The sequence below is a fragment of the Penaeus chinensis genome, chromosome 35 (assembly GCF_019202785.1).
Source record: "Penaeus chinensis breed Huanghai No. 1 chromosome 35, ASM1920278v2, whole genome shotgun sequence".
In the NCBI taxonomy this organism is placed as follows: domain Eukaryota; kingdom Metazoa; phylum Arthropoda; class Malacostraca; order Decapoda; family Penaeidae; genus Penaeus; species Penaeus chinensis.
This window is the reverse complement of record NC_061853.1, coordinates 9,552,218-9,568,404: the sequence shown is the minus strand read 5'-3', so window position 1 is coordinate 9,568,404 and position 16,187 is coordinate 9,552,218. Positions and strand designations below refer to the sequence as shown.

At 39.0% G+C, this 16,187-nt stretch overlaps 1 protein-coding gene across 1 annotated transcript in view; it reads left to right on the top strand.

The window, feature by feature from the left end:
• The window catches only part of LOC125044444 (ubiquitin), a 4,055-nt gene extending 135 nt beyond the window's left edge, over window positions 1-3,920 (top strand). Inside the window, exons 2-5 of the mRNA XM_047641121.1 lie at window positions 2,069-2,171; window positions 3,092-3,178; window positions 3,521-3,647; window positions 3,746-3,920. Of these exons, the coding sequence (XP_047497077.1) occupies window positions 2,069-2,171; window positions 3,092-3,178; window positions 3,521-3,647; window positions 3,746-3,818 (390 nt within the window). The 3' untranslated portion in view covers window positions 3,819-3,920. The remainder of the gene's footprint in view (window positions 1-2,068; window positions 2,172-3,091; window positions 3,179-3,520; window positions 3,648-3,745) is intronic.
• Window positions 3,921-16,187: the final 12,267 nt, after the last annotated feature.

Here is a 16,187-nt window from a genome sequence, read left to right as displayed (position 1 = left end):
AAGATTTTGTGATAACTGGTAGAACAAGGAAATACAGTTGAGTACAAGGCAATTTGTGGTTGTTCCGATGTTTGTGGATAGAAAAAGTGACGGACGGTGTGGAGTGTCGGCATTGCCAGGGACGGAATCAAAACAAGACGAATAAAACGTATGGTGTGGAGTGTCGGGATTGTCAGGAACAGAATCAAAACGAGATTAATATAAAACGAAAGTTCACGAAGGGAATGTGAATATTATGATGAACGTTAAAACCCCTCTCCCATTGCTTGTCGGTTAGGCCTTTCATTTTATTGACCGGGGTGGTTTCTCTTAATATCCTTAAGACGGTTGTATAACTTCCCATTTGTTAAGTAATTTTGTTATGTTATGAATTTTTGGAACGAGAACGTTGTTTTCTGGCATATGTTGGCAGAGTTGTATCGAAAGATGGCTTTCGGCCAAATGACTCGTATTATAGACCTACAGTCGTTATGGCCTGTTTAGTTATTAGATAATGATGACTAAAACTGCTGATTGGCAAGTTTTATTTCTTCACCGCATATGTCAGTGAAGTTGTCTCGAACATTTTAAAGTCGTCTTTTTAAGTCTTAATTGGATTGACATGCGAGTATCTTTCAAAATGCTGTGTTCAAAACTCTTCATAGGTTTGCAAAGATAGACTGCTTGTCAGGACTGGTAGGACAACGAGGCTGCATTAGAAATCTTAACCCCTTGGTGACGGGTGTAGGAAACTAAAAAAAACTACCCTCTGGCGATCGATGGTAACGCTCCAATTTTGAGCGCGAGAGTTTGGTACATCAAGCCGAATCACCGCCTTGGAGTGCTTTGGCATGCCACAACGGTATACAGCTGCACGCCACATTTTGAGCAGTTTATGATGTCCTGAGACGTGATCCGTCAGGAAGGGGTTAAGAGACCTTCATTATCCTAATGTTAGCAGCCCTAAATGAAACATTCACCATTTAATGGTGAATGTTAATATTACTCAGAGTTGTGCACAGAAAAGATTAATTAACAACATGGAAATAATTACTCTGGCCTCCTATTTACTATGAAATGAAACTATCGGCAACATGTCACCGAGTGTCCTAAACACCCTCGCACAGCCAGTTTTTAATTTGTGTAAGTGGACATGAAGTGCTAATCGAGGGAGTTACAGGGGGGTGGGGGCTTGTCCCTCTGTCTAGAAGGTAGGAAAGGTTAGGTTTGGATTTTGGGTTTGCATGATAATTTTGTTTTAGGTCTTCATCTCTGGAGGATTCTTCACTCTTGGTAACAAGTACTGTTACTGTATGGGTTTTATGGTATTCGTTACCGAGAGCGATGTACCCAATAGAAAGTCCCAAAACCAGGCTATCATGCGAACCCAAAATCCCAAACCTAACCTTTCCTACCATCTATTTATTCCCTAGGCAGAGGGACAAACCCTTTTTATATAGCATTTCATATCAAATTAAAGAAAATGAAACATTAAGATCTCTGGCTATGTGAAGGTGTTGTGGTCTGAGCAGTGACATGCAGTGAATATTTTTGTAATTCCGTGGTAATTGCTTGTGCTCTACATGATGGCAGTATGCATTTCCCTCTGTGTTGCTCTCGGCAATATTAACCCGTAGCAAGAACAAGTTGATGTGATCTTGTTTTAGAAAGATCGGCAGTATGTTTAGTGGAAAACTTCCTTTCAAGTCCAGGACTACTAAAGCATAGGAAACTAATCCGCAAGAGAAATGCGAAAATAACCTTTGCAAACAAGAAGAAAGGCTTATAAAGTCTTGCAATTCTCCAAACCCATTTTGATCATGTGGGGCAGTGATGTTTTGTGCAATTTTAGATTTCTACTTATAGTAAATTTGAGATTTCTATATTAAAAATTGTAATGTAATGTCCTTTTAGGCAAGATTAAATTGTCCATCATGTAACCTTGTGTGGGCTATATCTGCATACAAAAATAGTGTAAAAGAAAAAGAAAGGTTTATTATAGAATAGGAAAGGATATCGGATGACCATTTTAAGAATACACATACACATGCTTAAAGATCCCTCTGTAATATAGTTGTTCTACTAACAGATGCAGATCTTCGTGAAGACCCTCACGGGCAAGACCATCACCCTTGAGGTCGAGCCCTCGGATACTATCGAGAATGTGAAGGCCAAGATCCAAGATAAGGAGGGTAAGTGAAAGTCTGATATTAAATTTTATGGCAGGAATTTGTATATTTTGCTTGGAAACTTTCATTTGTTTGGAGCATTCAAGATGCTGAAGCTTTCAGGTATTAGTGGCTTGTATGGCTAGCAATAATTTCTCCTTTCCTGTTGCTACTGCTTCAATACTTTCTTATAAAAATTGGAATTGGTTCTATAATGTGGAGCTGATATTTGTACATGTAGTAATACTTTGATCATGTCAGTCTGGTTATTTTTAAATTTTTTATACTTTGTTCTTATTCAAGAATGTATTGATAGTGGAAAGGGTTCCAATGTTTACATTCCATCACTTCAAAAAATAATACTGCATTAGTTCATTATATACAGTGACTCGTCTGTGAGGCATTACTGAGTGAGCAAGTGAGACCAACTACCTGCTTGCTCTTGTACAAGTTTCATCCTGAATAGGGCAGTTTTACTAGCCTGTGTCCCTTTTTATTACATGCTTCATGCTTGTCAATTACTGTTTAAAAGAGTACTAGTAATAAAATGCATAACCAAAGTATGATCAAAATATTGTGAGGAAATTTACTTAATATTATGAAAAATTTATTTAAAACCATGTCCATGGTTTATTAGGTATACCATGGACTGCCCATTTGTTATATGGTACTATTGTTTTTGTCCTTGTGACACTGAGGAGAAATTTCTTAAAGATTTAGCAAGGATTCGCAGCAATACAAAATGCATTTTGTGTTTGCTTCATAAAAACTTGCTAGAGTAGAGAGATTTGTTTGAGGTATCACTAGGTCTGTGCTAGTGCTACTATGGAAATTCTCTACAATTTTTGTTTATGAAACTAAAAATTAAAAATTAAACATAGCAAAACATTTTGTGCAAAACAAGTTCTTTGGATGTTCTTATTCAAATGTGTTAAACTTTACAGGCATCCCTCCGGATCAGCAACGTCTGATCTTCGCTGGTAAACAGCTTGAGGATGGTCGCACTCTCTCTGATTACAACATTCAGAAAGGTAAGATGTATACACCCCTTTAACCCAAAGCCGACGGGTATCGGAAATCTACGAGTGTCATAAACTCTAGTGATTTCTGGCAATGTCCTGACGCTGGGCGCGGAAGTCTGCTACATATAGTGGAACTTCCCGCTCCATGTGCTCTGGTGCGTCACTGTGTGTACAGCTTTACCCCGCAGACCAAGCGGTATGTTATGATCTGTACATGTGACCCGTCGGGATGGGGTTAAAAGATTACAATGTAATGTCAGTATTATGAACGAAAAATTATTTTATAGATCTTGATGAAAAGTACTGATAAGTACTGATGTATGCGAGTTTAACATGCTAGGTCCCTTTCAGAATCTACTCTCCACTTGGTTCTACGTCTGCGAGGTGGTGTAATTGAGCCTTCCCTCAAGCTTTTGGCTGAAAAGTATAACTGCAACAAAATGATTTGCCGCAAGTGCTATGCTCGTCTTCACCCTAGGTATGTTGGTATAAGAATTTAGTTCATTATTTTTATTATCACTGTTAAAAAGTATATTTTGTAGATACATGCATCTCAGAACATTTATTATTTTATAGGGCCTCCAATTGCCGCAAGAAGAAGTGTGGACACAATGCTGATATCCGCCCCAAGAAGAAGCTGAAGGGTTAAATTTTTTCTCATTTGAGGGAAAATATAAAAAAAAGGACCATGTATTAAATATCTTGTACACTCTGAAGAGGTGCAAGACTGGTTTAATAAAGGAGGTCATCATATAGGGTTTTATTTTCCTTGGTTAAGATAATGTGGCTATTCAATAAATTCCGTATAGTTTAAGCATTCTCTGAAAAATTGGTTGCCTGCTTTGATAAGGTCTTGGAGAGGCAAGGCCGTTTTCAGCTGCCAATAGTATTTGTGACCTGCTCTTAAGTAAATCTTGTTTATTCCTGTAAGAAGCTAAAGGTCATAAGCTTTTTTCAAGAGTAGAAGTTCAATATATGTAACTTCTTTGATAATGAATTTGCATAATTGATTTGCTACCCTTTACAAATTCCTTTTATAATTTTTTTTTTTTTTTATTGGATAGAAAGCTTGTTTTTGTGGAAACTTCAAACTCAGGAAGCCACTCTTTATTGAAAAGTGTTGTTAAACCTCTTTGAGGGAATTGCAGCTTCTATGTGGATATTATGATTGGCATCAGTGGAAGTGTTCATCATGGGAATTGCCCACAGCAATGCAAGAGCAACCAGTGGACATGGCATAGGAAGAAATGGATGTAGTGTGGTTGGTTGGTCTGCTTATGTAAGTAATATTTTTAGAAATGTTACTGGTATCACATATTATCGACTTGTACATAATTGTATAACTAGTAATTGTAATATATTTGTAATGTGGCATGTCATAATGTTGACAGATGCAGAATACTTTTTGAATATCTGGACTTGCAAGATTGTTCAGCCAAGTATAAATCATGGGACTATGAAGTCTGGTAAAGGTATGTGACAAAGATAACCTTATGTCAATGTCTTGTCAAAGATTTGTTTAGTTAACCCCTTGGTGACGGGTGAAGAAAACTAAAAAAAAAACAAAAAAACTACGCTCTGGGGATTAATGGCAACGTGCTGACTTTGAGCGCGGGAGTTCGGTACATCAAGCCGAATCACTGCCTCGGAGCGGTTTGTTATGATGTCTAGAGACGTGACCCGTCGTGAAGGGGTTAAGAATGCAAAGTAATTTTTCAACTCGTGTGGGGCACTTAAGAGTAAATGTGGTTTGCTTGTAGAATTGAAGTAGGTAAAACAGTGAGTGATCACAGGCTGTCTTACCACCCATCATGATTATAATACAATTATGCTTCCTAAGACATAGTGCATCTTGGCTAGCTTTTGAGTTTTGGGAGATTTTATGACTGCATTGTTATATTTAAACTTAGGACAACCATAGATTGTAGATCTCCCTAGTTAACCAAATAGTGTATTCCTGGAAGGAAAGTGACAATCCTCAAATTGGTCTGGATCCTGAGTCATAAGACCAGCAGAACATTAGCTGAATTTAATTAGGCTTGCATTGCATTTGTTGCATGAGCATGCTGAGCTGATATTCATGTATTAGTAAAATACATGCATTAAAATTTTGTAGTATGCAATTACTATTATCCAGCAGTGTATATGTAACTGTGTTGGCTGATTTACAATGGAGTATCCTTGTTTTTACTACAGATCTCCACAAGCACCGTCACCAAGAGTACTAGCCAAACGTGACCTCACTTATTTACTGTTGGCTGGGTTTAGTTTCAAAATCATTACTCAGACCACAGAAATGTTCTTTACTAATAAGATTCTAATAGTAATTAGTTTTGCCAAAATATATTGAAAAGATTTGTCTGAGATCAGTTTGCTAGAAAATTCATCAAAGGTGTGTATGGGCAGGACTACCAACACAGATAGGTTGTTCAGTTAGTGAATGCACTATTGATCATTATTCTTCCTTCCAAGCATTCCCCAAGAACTGGTACACAGGATTATATAGTAGGTATGCTTATCGAACTTCATTCTTTGGTGGAAAATGGTTTTCATATTGGCTTATATATTAGTTTGTAAATTTCATGAAGCTTCAGGTGCCATACATAACCACATGTGGTTTAGTATTCCACATGTCACACCAATTCTCCCCCCCCCCCTTTTTAACATTTTGTGAGTCTGAATGATCGTTTGAATTTGGTAATATGCTGAAGTATGCAAAGAACAAAAAAGACAAAAAAGCACAAGGTTTGTATGAGAGGTGACTGAAAAGATAAGCCTCTACACTGAGCAAAATGAGCCAGCCATGAGCTCGCCATGCTCACTGCTTCTCTCCTTCTCCTCCCAGTATCTCCTCTTCTGCTCTGTAGCTGCATTATGGTGGCATTCATACTGTCTGTCAGCAAAAGAGAAACTACAGCTACAGGCATTGATTTTTGTCAGAGAAAGTGCCCACAAGAGGCTCCAACTTGATATCTCCTTGTATCTGTTTCTTTGGGCTGAAATGTTGATATTGTTAATACTCCTAAGGATTAAAAGAAACCCCTTGACCCTGTGGAGAAGCAAGTAATCTTTGGGGAAAAAGAGAGAGAGAGAGAGAGAGAGAGAAAACACACACACACACACACACACACACACACACACACACACACACACACACACACACACACACACACACACACACACACACACACAGGCCCTTCCTTTCAGGCCTTTATCACAAAAAAATTTCTAAAGGATTTTCAACCATTAGACTGATTCTAAAGGGAGTGGTTGCATTAGAAAGAGGGAGAGGCATGAAAATGATATTGCATGCCACCCGGCAGCAAAGCGTTAAACCCCTATGGCGGTTTTTGCATCCTTCTCATTGATAAATGAGTGTAATGTAATGTTTGTGAGCCATGGCTAGAAGAGCAACAGCTCCATGGAGGATGCCATTCCTGGCACCATGACTGGCAAGTTTTTATTACAAAAAATTTAATATTACGAAAAGAGAATTAAATTTTTCTTCTTGCATCTAGTTGTAGACTACCTAGAGATGATATGGTGTCTGTGCAAAAGTCTGTTACCATCTGGATAATGCAAATCAAATAAATATGGACATTGGAAAATAGTAAAGCTTAACCCATTTGCGACAGGCATGTCACGAATACGTAACATGGCCACTGCGAGTTTAATTTTTTTTACACTTAGATGGCTACACTTGTACTATATCACCAATGAGCCAATTACGAGTACTGCCTATCTTGCCCGTTTACCCTTTTCTTTAATTTGCAAAAATATACAGTCCTGCGGCACATGCTATGGTATGATCCCCGTCAGCAGGGCCCAGGCTACAATGAATACAGCTTGGGAGAGGGGAGGCTTTCGCATCGGGGAGTTAATAAGCCCAGTTTACAAACTTTATTTCTAAAATGTTTGTCTCGTTAACCTGATATCACTGGGATAGTATTAAATGCAATGTTGGCATGGTGTACCGGTCCTGTTTTCTGTGGGCATTAATGGTCATGCTGCGCACACTATGGTATAACCTGCAAAGTTGGCTGGAATTTTTTTTGTTTATTGATACAAGCATATGCATCGTCGTTAATCTTGATTTGATAGGTTGAGGAAAATATTATCTCTGTAATTCCTGTGCATTTCTCAATATTCCCCTAATTTGAAATAGCCTTTTGACATCTAGAGTAATTTATTCATTGGATGATTGTACTGTCGCTTCATTTGGTTTCATGTAAGTGAAGCTAATGATATCCAGTCTAAGCAAAATGTGGTCATACATGATGATAATTAGGCTCAAACTACTGAATCTTGAAACTGGATATTAATATATTGTAATGTGGCATGTCATAATGTTGACAGATGCAGAATACTTTTTGAATATCTGGACTTGCAAGATTGTTCAGCCAAGTATAAATCATGGGACTATGAAGTCTGGTAAAGGTATGTGACAAAGATAACCTTATGTCAATGTCTTGTCAAAGATTTGTTTAGTTAACCCCTTGGTGACGGGTGAAGAAAACTAAAAAAAAAACAAAAAAACTACGCTCTGGGGATTAATGGCAACGTGCTGACTTTGAGCGCGGGAGTTCGGTACATCAAGCCGAATCACTGCCTCGGAGCGGTTTGTTATGATGTCTAGAGACGTGGACCCGTCGTGAAGGGGTTAAGAATGCAAAGTAATTTTTCAACTCGTGTGGGGCACTTAAGAGTAAATGTGGTTTGCTTGTAGAATTGAAGTAGGTAAAACAGTGAGTGATCACAGGCTGTCTTACCACCCATCATGATTATAATACAATTATGCTTCCTAAGACATAGTGCATCTTGGCTAGCTTTTGAGTTTTGGGAGATTTTATGACTGCATTGTTATATTTAAACTTAGGACAACCATAGATTGTAGATCTCCCTAGTTAACCAAATAGTGTATTCCTGGAAGGAAAGTGACAATCCTCAAATTGGTCTGGATCCTGAGTCATAAGACCAGCAGAACATTAGCTGAATTTAATTAGGCTTGCATTGCATTTGTTGCATGAGCATGCTGAGCTGATATTCATGTATTAGTAAAATACATGCATTAAAATTTTGTAGTATGCAATTACTATTATCCAGCAGTGTATATGTAACTGTGTTGGCTGATTTACAATGGAGTATCCTTGTTTTTACTACAGATCTCCACAAGCACCGTCACCAAGAGTACTAGCCAAACGTGACCTCACTTATTTACTGTTGGCTGGGTTTAGTTTCAAAATCATTACTCAGACCACAGAAATGTTCTTTACTAATAAGATTCTAATAGTAATTAGTTTTGCCAAAATATATTGAAAAGATTTGTCTGAGATCAGTTTGCTAGAAAATTCATCAAAGGTGTGTATGGGCAGGACTACCAACACAGATAGGTTGTTCAGTTAGTGAATGCACTATTGATCATTATTCTTCCTTCCAAGCATTCCCCAAGAACTGGTACACAGGATTATATAGTAGGTATGCTTATCGAACTTCATTCTTTGGTGGAAAATGGTTTTCATATTGGCTTATATATTAGTTTGTAAATTTCATGAAGCTTCAGGTGCCATACATAACCACATGTGGTTTAGTATTCCACATGTCACACCAATTCTCCCCCCCCCCCTTTTTAACATTTTGTGAGTCTGAATGATCGTTTGAATTTGGTAATATGCTGAAGTATGCAAAGAACAAAAAAGACAAAAAAGCACAAGGTTTGTATGAGAGGTGACTGAAAAGATAAGCCTCTACACTGAGCAAAATGAGCCAGCCATGAGCTCGCCATGCTCACTGCTTCTCTCCTTCTCCTCCCAGTATCTCCTCTTCTGCTCTGTAGCTGCATTATGGTGGCATTCATACTGTCTGTCAGCAAAAGAGAAACTACAGCTACAGGCATTGATTTTTGTCAGAGAAAGTGCCCACAAGAGGCTCCAACTTGATATCTCCTTGTATCTGTTTCTTTGGGCTGAAATGTTGATATTGTTAATACTCCTAAGGATTAAAAGAAACCCCTTGACCCTGTGGAGAAGCAAGTAATCTTTGGGGAAAAAGAGAGAGAGAGAGAAAACACACACACACACACCACACACACACACACCCACCACCACACCACCCACCACAACAACCCACCACCACACCACCACCACCAACAACAACCCACCACCACACCACCACCACCACCAACCACAACAACCCACACCACCACCACAACAACCACCACCACACACCCACCACAACAACCCACCACCACCACCCACCACCACCAACACCACCCACCACCCACCACCACAACCCACCACCACCACCACACCACCACCACACACCACCACCACCACCACCACCAACACCACCCACCACACCACCACCACCACCACACCACCACCACACCACCACCACCCACCACCACCCCCCACCACCACCCCCCACCACCACAACAACCCACCACCACCACCCACCACAACAACCCACCACCACCACCCACCACAACAACCCACCACCACCACCCACCACAACAACCCACCACCACCACCCACCACAACAACCCACCACCACCACCCACCACAACAACCCACCACCACCACCCACCACAACAACCCACCACCACCACCCACCACAACAACCCACCACCACCACCCACCACAACAACCCACCACCACCACCCACCACAACAACCCACCACCACCACCCACCACAACAACCCACCACCACCACCCACCACAACAACCCACCACCACCACCCACCACAACAACCCACCACCACCACCCACCACAACAACCCACCACCACCACCCACCACCACCACCCACCACCACCACCACCCACCACCACCACCCACCACCACCACCACCACCACCACCACCACCACCACCCACCACCACCACCCACCACCACCACCACCCACCACCACCACCACCACCCACCACCACCACCACCCACCACCACCACCACCCACCACCACCACCACCACCCACCACCACCACCACCCACCACCACCACCACCACCCACCACCACCACCACCCACCACCACCACCACCCACCACCACCACCACCACCCACCACCCACCACCACCACCACCCACCACCACCACCACCACCACCACCACCACCACCACCCACCACCACCACCACCCACCACCACCACCACCACCACCCACCACCACCACCACCACCCACCACCACCACCACCACCACCACCACCACCCACCACCACCACCACCCACCACCACCACCACCCACCACCACCACCACCCACCACCACCACCACCCACCACCACCACCACCCACCACCACCACCACCACCACCACCCACCACCACCACCACCACCACCACCACCACCCACCACCACCACCACCCACCACCCACCACCCACCACAACCACCCACCACAACCACCTGTATTACTACAATGCAGTCTTATATTCCATCTCAATACTACTACTTCTTCCACACATGCCTGTCCTACTACCCCCCCCCCCCCCTACCTCTACGGCCCCTTACTCTGAGAACTTGCACCTCTTCCAGCTATGCCTCCAAAACAAGTAGGCAAAGATTCCTTCTGCAGTCACACCCAAATCCCAACCTAAAGCAATATCAACCCTGACTGACTTCACTGGCAAACCCATTCATGTCCAGGCTCCTCCCTCCCTCACCAAAAAACTCTCCATCTCCCCAGCAGACCATCCCGTCTTAAGACCAGGATTGGTCAGACTGAGGAAGACTTGTGTGCCTTCCTTTTTGACTTTGCATCACCATTTTTTGTAAAGCCACTGTAAATCCACCACCAATGTTGTCAAGATTACTTGCTGCAGACAAGACCTCCCCATGTTTATATTGTTGGCGAGTCCCTCTGTCCATCCATATCAACCTGTCAGTGTTGGAATTGACTTCTAAGAGGCCAACTTGCCAAACACTGCAGCTTCACAGCTGATGACATGTGCCCCCAACCAGATCATGATCAATTAAAGTGTTCTGCACAATCATGAACTTGTGCCAATTGTAGTGGCTCACATGTGTTTTTTTAGGGGCTGCCCTACCTACAAATTGAGTCTGAGGTGGCAATTCTAACTCCATCTTGGCCTTGCTTTACATGAGGCCAAACAGGAAGCACACAGTTGAGGTTTTTCTGTTACTCCCTACACCAGTACTGTCCTTTACTCCACCCCTCCCCCTCTCTTAACCCAATTGCCACTTATGGCAAGAATACGTGCCATGCCCAATGTAATAAAAGTTTATTTATTGTTATTACACATAGATGGCTCTACAAGTGCTTAGTCACCAAGGAGTCGGGTATTAGTCATACATATCTCACCTGTTTACCCCCTTTCCTAGACTTTTGGAAAGGGTCTTTTGCATTATTTCATTGTCTGAAAAGTTATCAAGATTTTGATAGCAATTTAATAATCATAACATCAACAATATTAACATTATCAATGTCAACTGTATAAAAAAGAAAAACCTGGTCTCTAGGGCTACTGATAGATTCCTAAGTCCAGAAATGAACTGATTGATGAAATTGGAAAAGGTTCCCTTTCCTTAGGTTGCTTATCCACAAGGTTTTTCTTATGAAGAGCATGGAAATGCATTAAGATGGATGTTAAGTGAATGCACTTTGAATAGCTATTCTATTTTCAAAATGAAAGGGGGGAAAAAGACAAAACAACTTACAGTATGCAATTGTTTTGTTTATTGATCCAAGCATATGCATCGTCGTTAATCTTGATTTGATAGGTTGAGGAAAATATTATCTCTGTAATTCCTGTGCATTTCTCAATATTCCCCTAATTTGAAATAGCCTTTTGACATCTAGAGTAATTTATTCATTGGAAGATTGTACTGTCGCTTCATTTGGTTTCATGTAAGTGAAGCTAATGATATCCAGTCTAAGCAAAATGTGGTCATACATGATGATAATTAGGCTCAAACTACTGAATCTTGAAACTGGATATTAATATATTGTAAATATGTCATATTAACCCTATTCATAAACTATAATTAATGTGTTAGGCCTGCAGTAATAATAAATTTTTGTATTGCAGAATCACAAATTTTGGGGTTATCCTACAAGCCTATACTGAAATCGTCTGTAAGTAAAATCTCTTGAATGTTATCCCATTATTTTATATAGAATGAAATGATGAAAATGGTAAAGGTTCCCTCTGCTGAGGTTTTTTTACCCGTAACACAACTGTGCTGTAATTATTCCTTCTGAGGAAAATGGAAGTGCATTAAGATGGATGTTAAAAAAAAAAGAAATGTAATAAAAGTATATTTTTTCTTTTCCAGAAAAAAAGAAGAAAAAAAAATGTAAATGAATGGTCTGCATTAGTAAAGGTGCACTTTCTGCATGCATCCTCAGAATTGTCTACTCCGATTTGACATTGAATGGGTATGTTAACCTTATATTTATTCATTATTTTATTTTGATAAATTATTAATAGATCCACAAATGTCATATGAGCCTGTCTATGACTTTAAGGTCTTCAATGTCATAGGCCCAATATAAGATTAATTTCCATTGTGATAAGATACTGTACATGGAGTGTAAATATAAAACTTAATGAAATCTTTGTATTACAGAAACTTGGGGTTGGTTTTAGTCTGAGCTTAAACTGAAATTATAAGTAAGTGAAATCATGATACTTAATGTTTCATTATTATTTCCATAAAATGATGAAAATAGAAAAGGTTCCCTCTACTGAGGTTGCTTACCCACAACACATTTATGCTGTAGATTTTCTTCTGAGGAATATGGAAATGCATTAACATGAATATTATGTAAATGTACTAAATAGCTTTTGTATTTTCAGAAAAGTCCTTGTTCGTTACTCTACATGGCATATACTTAACATTATCAGTAAGTGAAATCATAGTGAATGCTGTTCCCTTATTTTATATGGAATTCAGTGATGAATATGGAAAAGGTTCCCTCTACTGAGGTTGCTTACCCACAACACAATCATGCTGTAGCTTTTCCCTCTGAAGAATATGGAAATGCATTGAGGTTGATACCAAGTAAAGGTAGTAAATATATTTTTTATTTTCAGGAAAATGGGGGCAAAGACAGAACGTCAAAAATACAAGTAAGTAGAAAGTTTATTTTATGCAAGCATATGCTTTGTCTCTGATCTTGATTTTATAGATTAAGGAAATAATTATCCTTGTAATACCTGAATTATTTTTCATATTGATTATAAGTAGATGATCCTTGTTCCCCTCGATCTTTTAGCCATTTTTTCTTTTATTATTATTATTTTTTTTTATATTTTCGCTGAATTGGGAGTTGTATATCCAATTTCTGAAAATCAAAATGCTAAATAAAATTGAGAATTGTGATCCTTTCTCATATTTTCCCCCAATTTGAAATAGCCTTTTGACATCTAGAGTAATTTATTCATTGGATGATTGTACTGTCGCTTCATTTGGTTTCATGTAAGTGAAGCTAATGAAATCAAGTCTAAGCAAAATGTGGTCATACATGATGATAATTAGGCTCAAACTACTGAATCTTGAAACTGGATATTAATATATTGTAAATATGTCATATTAACCCTATTCATAAACTATAATTAATGTGTTAGGCCTGCAGTAATAATAAATTTTTGTATTGCAGAATCACAAATTTTGGGGTTATCCTACAAGCCTATACTGAAATCGTCTGTAAGTAAAATCTCTTGAATGTTATCCCATTATTTTATATAGAATGAAATGATGAAAATGGTAAAGGTTCCCTCTGCTGAGGTTTTTTTTACCCGTAACACAACTGTGCTGTAATTATTCCTTCTGAGGAAAATGGAAAAGCATTAAGATGGATGTTAAAAAAAAAAGAAATTTAATAAAAGTATATTTTTTCTTTTCCAGAAAAAAAAAGAAAAAAAAATGTAAATGAATGGTCTGCATTAGTAAAGGTGCACTTTCTGCATGCATCCTCAGAATTGTCTACTCCGATTTGACATTGAATGGGTATGTTAACCTTATATTTATTCATTATTTTATTTTGATAAATTATTAATAGATCCACAAATGTCATATGAGCCTGTCTATGACTTTAAGGTCTTCAATGTCATAGGCCCAATATAAGATTAATTTCCATTGTGATAAGATACTGTACATGGAGTGTAAATATAAAACTTAATGAAATCTTTGTATTACAGAAACTTGGGGTTGGTTTTAGTCTGAGCTTAAACTGAAATTATAAGTAAGTGAAATCATGATACTTAATGTTTCATTATTATTTCCATAAAATGATGAAAATAGAAAAGGTTCCCTCTACTGAGGTTGCTTACCCACAACACATTTATGCTGTAGATTTTCTTCTGAGGAATATGGAAATGCATTAACATGAATATTATGTAAATGTACTAAATAGCTTTTGTATTTTCAGAAAAGTCCTTGTTCGTTACTCTACATGGCTTATACTTAACATTATCAGTAAGTGAAATCATAGTGAATGCTGTTCCCTTATTTTATATGGAATTCAGTGATGAATATGGAAAGGTTCCCTCTACTGAGGTTGCTTACCCACAACACAATCATGCTGTAGCTTTTCCCTCTGAAGAATATGGAAATGCATTGAGGTTGATACCAAGTAAAGGTAGTAAATATATTTTTTATTTTCAGGAAAATGGGGGCAAAGACAGAACGTCAAAAATACAAGTAAGTAGAAAGTTTATTTTATGCAAGCATATGCTTTGTCTCTGATCTTGATTTTATAGATTAAGGAAATAATTATCCTTGTAATACCTGAATTATTTTTCATATTGATTATAAGTAGATGATCCTTGTTCCCCTCGATCTTTTAGCCATTTTTTTCTTTTATTATTATTATTTTTTTTTATATTTTCGCTGAATTGGGAGTTGTATATCCAATTTCTGAAAATCAAAATGCTAAATAAAATTGAGAATTGTGATCCTTTCTCATATTTTCCCCCAATTTGAAAGAGCAGAATTATAATAGCATATAGAGCATCTTGTGATTTATTCAGGAAAAATTGTAGTCTTGCCTCATTCATTGTCTTGTAAGTGAAACTGATTATCTTTCTAAGGAATCCAGAAGTGGTCTTACGTGATGATTATTAGGCTCAAACTACTGAATCTTGATGTCAACTGAGAACTGATTGAGAGTGAAATTTGCTTTACTTAAAGTGGGGACGTTTTGAGATTTGATGAAAATCTATTGTTCCAGGTTCATAAGGTTTTGGTGACTGGATGCACATGACAGTTATCAGTAAGTTTAAGGATCCTCCATTTGTAGAAATAGGTCAGCCTATAGAATGTTCCCTCTTCTGAGATTTTACTTGATAGAACTTGCTGTAATTCTCCACTTTGATTTACATGTAGATGCATTGAGCAGACAGTCATGATTATGAGAAAGTTTATTGGTTTCATAACAGAATTGTGGGTTGTCAAGCATATGAATCCTTTGCGTAACCTTTATTAGTTGGCAGGTTGAGGAGAAATTGATATTTTAAGAATATATAAGAAATGGCTGAAATTGACCATCTGGTGACCACCTTTTCATTATTTTATTTTGGTGTGGGAGGGGGATGAAAAGGGTGGAATTAGTGATCAATTACTTCCTTTGAATGTTGATTTCCATCAACTATACTTTACTTTGTAGGAAGTGTGGGTATGAAATTTTATAAAATATTTTTGTCTTGCAGATTAATGCAAAGTTGGGTTATTCTATACGAATATGCCTAAAATATAAAAGTGAAATCTGACAAAGGTGGTTCGAGTATTCTATATAGAATGAAATGATGAAAAAGGTAAAGGTTCCTTTGGCTAAGCCCCCCCCCCAACTGAAATGCAACTGTAAAGTAGTTTTTCCTTTTGAGGAAAATGGGAGTGCATTAACCTAATGGCGACGGGTCACGGCTATCGCTGTCATAACAATACGCACGATGTGCGGCGTGCGGCTGTCCGCAGCGGCGCCGCGCCAAAACGCCCCGAGGCAATGATTCGGCTTGAGGGACCGATATCACGCGCTCAGAGTCGGCGCGCTGCCGCCGTTCGCCAGAGCGT